This window comes from Hesperophylax consimilis, chromosome 31 (genome assembly GCF_061612785.1).
Source record: "Hesperophylax consimilis isolate HC1 chromosome 31, BYU_Hcon_1.0, whole genome shotgun sequence".
In the NCBI taxonomy this organism is placed as follows: Eukaryota; Metazoa; Arthropoda; class Insecta; order Trichoptera; family Limnephilidae; genus Hesperophylax; species Hesperophylax consimilis.
Genome location: NC_142866.1, coordinates 959,363 through 964,222, shown reverse-complemented (window position 1 = coordinate 964,222; position 4,860 = coordinate 959,363). Strand labels below are relative to the sequence as shown.

The following is a 4,860-nucleotide window of genomic DNA, read 5'->3' as shown; positions in this document are numbered from 1 at the left end:
GATGAATTTTTCAAATTCTGTGAAACAACCCATCCTTGTCTAATACATAACTAATGATATCCACATAAAAAGCAATATTCTAGATAGTTATATGAATGTTTCCAATTAGTAGCATTATTTAAAGTAGGGTGATGAAGTTTACATGGGCTAAGTCTGTGTACTTAATTCGATTACAAGGCTGTCCGCTGGGAAACCTTAGAAAAACACTTCAATGTTTGTATCGATGAATATCCACTGTCATTTGTGCAGCTAACCTACAAACATCCAAAATGGTTGAAGGTATGGAAAATTTTCATTAACTTTCTTTGCAAATATTTAAAATTGAATAGTTATAAGCATTCAGATGGTGAAATAAAATACATTCTGAAGATTTTTTCATAAATTTATTGTGGTGTGTGTTGTTACATTAATTTACTTTATTAAAAAGATAAAAATCAGACGGTACTAGGTAGTAGCTCATATTAACTAATAATCTTCAATTGATTGTTAGTGTAAACTTCTGATTAGTGAAGACGTTCACTTCATACTTACATTTATCTAACGGCTTCCGTGGCCGAGTGGTTACAATCCTCGGCTACGAATTCGGAGGTCGCAAGTAAATTTTCTTTGATTACTTTTTTTCATTTTACAATTTATCAATTAAAAATAATATATTTTTACTATATTTAAAATATGTAAAACCACCGTTCAGAATTAAAATGTTGCTTCAAATAGCTTTGTTTGGTGACCAGGTCTGAATAGCCAGGTAGGTACTTCCCAACCTTCTTCTTCCCCATCACCTTCCCTTCCCCACTACCTTCCACCTCACAAAATACGCCAATTGCATATGCCGTAGTCTCACTGGCTCCAAACGGTTGAGATAGTTGAATAGTGACGTGTTTATGTATATAAATCTGTTTGGCAGTGATTGATCCAGGAGTGGCAAAGACAAGGGCCTATAAATACGAGGATACGACTCGCTATATCGGGGAATGGAACTCCCGAGGACAGAAGCACGGGATGGGACACCTGGTGTTGCCAGACGGTACTAGGTACGACGGAGCCTTTACTAATGGACTGTCTTCCGGCTTGGGTGTTATGACATTCCCCGATGGTGCCAAGTAAGTTTTAAAGTTTCTCGTACTAATAAACTGCCCTTAAACTTGCGTAGATTTCACATTTGTTTTTCATACAATAATTATTCGTTATTGATGACTTGTTAACAGATCACAACTGCTTTTGTTATCAGATTGTTTTACTGTGTGTGCATATTTTCGTTATGTCAATGTTTCTGTTTCATATTATGATTCTTAAACCTTAGTATTAAGGTATGTCAAAAAGCAGGAACCTGCCAGTGGTAGTTTAAAGGAGTTGACTGTAAATAAATTTCGTGTTATCGAGATGGGAAGTTTAGGTTAATAAATCCACCTACCCGAAGTTGGATCTGGTGATGCTAGTCCGCGTCCCACACTTTTTTTTGGTTTATGTGCTCGTTGTACGGAACGGCTATGGGAACTTTTACTTCTGTCATACTAACGAAGTGTGTTGAACAGCCAACAGCACTTGTAACTTTAAAAAAGAACTACGGTCCAAGTGAATATTTTTCACATCAACGTAAAACGGGGTTTAGAAATTAGTGCCACTTTCTAAAAGGAAATAATCCTACATCATATTCTAACTACCTCATTGTTTTATATTAGCGTGTAGAATGGCCATTGCATGGAAGTTTTTTTTTGATGTAGGTACATAATGAATTTATCAATGAAGCAATTTTAAGATGTTTAACTTCTCAAGCGCCAAAAGTACCCATTGGATAAAAAAATTGTATCCCTTGAGCGCTGGCGTATCCATATGGATTAGTTGACAGGAGCTCGGCATTCCGAAGTTCAATATAAATTAATTAAATTGAGTGGAAGAAACACACAGCATTAGCAAAAAAAAAAAAATTATGATAATTTTCCTGTAAATGTCAATTATCAAATTCTGGAGTCAAGCATAACCTCACACTGAATGTTCTAAAATTTTTTCCAAATCGGTGTTACTCAGTGTTGCCACAGTAACGTAAAATTTTAATGCCATTTTATTAAAATTCTAGACTTTCTTGGAAGACTTTATGTTGGAAAACGACTCAAGGACTTTATTTAGTCCTGGTGCGGTCACGTATTGTTGTTCCAAATAAAGGCAAACAGTCAGTGACAATAGAGTTTGAGGGGAAATGTGACACTATTAATAATTGGCCCAACCACCAGCTGATTGTAATCATGTTGTGTTTGTTTGATTAGATTTGAAGGCGAGTTCATGCAGGGGTGGTTCCACGGCCACGGGGTGTTTTGGAGAGCAGATGGAATGAAGTACGAAGGGGAATTCAGAGGAGGGAGGATTTGGGGTCTTGGTAATATTGTCTTTCTTATTTTAAATCTGATAGTTAATCCTTGAAAATTAATCCACATTTAAATCTGACATTGATGTCCAAATTGATAATAATTTACTTATCTATAAAGGATATTATAATCTATCTGTCTGAAATTTGCATAGTGTTTTTGCTGTGATAATTTCTAAGGTTCATTAGGAACTTTCAGCCCGCAAGATCATTCAATCCCAATATAAGCTGTGTAGCTGAGAAATAACCGTTTAAATAAAAAATAAGATGAGACATTATATTTTATATTATTATTCAATATTTTTTCACTGTGCAGTAAGAAAGTATTATGAAAAAGTAGGTTTTAAAACTCCGGCAAAGCCAGGTATCAAATTATTGTTATAAAAATGATTGTTAAGGTCTAAATTAACACATTAAATCTTTTGGATTGCAGGCATAGTCACATTCAGTGACGGAAGCAATGGATTCCCTAGAAACGAAGGTTTCTTCCAAGACTGTCGACTCATGAGAAAGAAACGATGTGCAGAAATAATTCAGCGTGCACAGAAAGTAGCATACATGGCCAGAGCGCAATGCCAACCTATTTAACAAACAAACATCGTATTATTTATATCTGGGATTCGTAAATCATTCCTAACTTATATAAGGTAGTTATAAATTGTTCGTCTGTTCACAAAAAGTATACCCAATTTAAGATACAAAACAAAAATATTAATTAACTATTGTATTGTTAACGAACTTATACCATGGTCTGTTACATTAAAATTTCGTAATAGTATCACCAGGCTTACCTTGCCAGGGCTCCTACCACATAGCAACTTGACGGACGTAAATATCTCGCTAACGAGGATAAAGAGAATCCGACGTACCGGCCCATAATACAGAAAAAAATGGCGAATATTATAGACCTGATGGCCCGGAACAAAGGTATTTTTTGCAATTGTCAAGGGCGTATAGCTGTAGCATTCACGTGGGAGGGTTGTTGGATTAATTTTTGTTGTGTTTTTCAGGAATGTAATCTACGAGCACTATTTTTTTTGCCTCTATATTATTTACTATACTTACTTGGTAATAGTATAACTAGGCTAATGACTTCTACGGGAGAGCACCTCGACGGGCAATATGAATCTTAGCTAGCCAGAGCAACTGACATACCGGCCCATAATAAACGCAAAAACAAGCAGAATATTTTCAGTTGCATAATATGTGATTGTTATACTAAAATCAGAAACAGTACTTGTTTTGAATGTCAGTATTTTATTTAGAAGTATTTTCAAAACATTTCTCTGGAATCGAATGTACCTAAAGCGAGAATGTTTTTTCAATATTTCTGACAGTTTACATATTTATTTATTTTCGAGTTAGCTTTATTTTTTATTTTTCACATCTTCGTGTGTGCTTTTATAAACATATACACAGCATTTTATAAACAATTTATAAACATATACACAGGTAGATTGTTTGGCAAACATAATCTTTCTTTAAATATTTCAATAAAGTGACAAAAAAGAAACATTAATAATTAATGTTTTATTCCACAGCAAATTCCGGCCTAAAGAAATATGTTTTTGAATATTCTTATTTCATTACTTATAATTGCAGCACTTTTCAAAATTATTCAAAAGGTTATAGAATTTAATAAAAATAAAAATAAAAAAACTGAAATATTGAGAAAGAATGCATCAAAAATGATCAGAACCATTGGTGTAAGTAAATCGTTTTGTAACAAGTTTATCGATTTATTTATACATGTTATCGTTTTAATTTTTTGTTACTACTATTGTTTTCAGCTATCTTTCCACAACCATGATCAAAAAGAACACTGTTTATACCACATTGGAACATGTCCAGAGACAATTAATTTTAAAATCGGAGGCAGCACGCCATTCCTGGTAAAAAAATAATATTTATTTTACAAAATTTAATAATATTTAGATATGTTGTGTTACTCATTTGCCACATCCTAGGACTAATTGATTATTATTTTGTTTTATTTGTTTACTGACATGTTATTTTTCAGAAAGCATGCGCCTCCGGGTGCAAAGAAATAGTGCTGTTAATGCTTAAAAAAGGTAAAGGAATAAAAATTTCTTATCTGGTATTTAAAAATATTTCCCTTGTGAAAATATTTTGCAGAGTTTCACAATAAGTTCTAATAGGTACGTAAATGTTGTGCTTAGATGCAGGCAATGTTTATCACTTAAATATTTTTAGGTGCGGATATAAATACCACGACATCGAGAGGAGACACGCCATTATATCTTGCTGCGTGTGCCGTGATGACCAAAAATTTGATCGATTTTTCCATTTTGGATTTTCTGGTTGTAGCCGGTTAGTACTTATATTTACTTAACGTTAATTATAATTTACCGACTTGCAAACTTATCTGAGGGCATTTTAGGTCCACGGTGTAAGCTCAAGGTTCGAAAGAATATTAAACAAGGTTCGCTCATACATGGTGTAGATCGCTGATTGGTTAGAAAGTCGTAGCTTGAAGTCCG

General features: G+C 33.8%; 1 protein-coding gene across 1 annotated transcript; it reads left to right on the top strand.

Annotated features, from left to right (window-relative positions):
• Positions 1-269: 269 nt before the first annotated feature.
• LOC149409314 (MORN repeat-containing protein 4 homolog) lies at positions 270-2,947 on the top strand. Its single transcript, XM_089649770.1, has 4 exons — positions 270-279; positions 905-1,100; positions 2,262-2,371; positions 2,793-2,947. The coding sequence occupies exons 1-4, from the start codon at positions 270-272 to the stop codon at positions 2,945-2,947; spliced, it is 471 nt and encodes a 156-aa protein (XP_089505896.1).
• The last annotated feature ends 1,913 nt before the right edge of the window (positions 2,948-4,860 follow it).

Coding starts and splice junctions, on each gene's coding strand:
- LOC149409314 (XM_089649770.1), top strand. Junction 1,101..2,261: donor ACATTCCCCGATGGTGCCAA/GTAAGTTTTAAA, acceptor TTGTTTGATTAG/ATTTGAAGGCGAGTTCATGC. Junction 2,372..2,792: donor AGGGAGGATTTGGGGTCTTG/GTAATATTGTCT, acceptor TTTGGATTGCAG/GCATAGTCACATTCAGTGAC.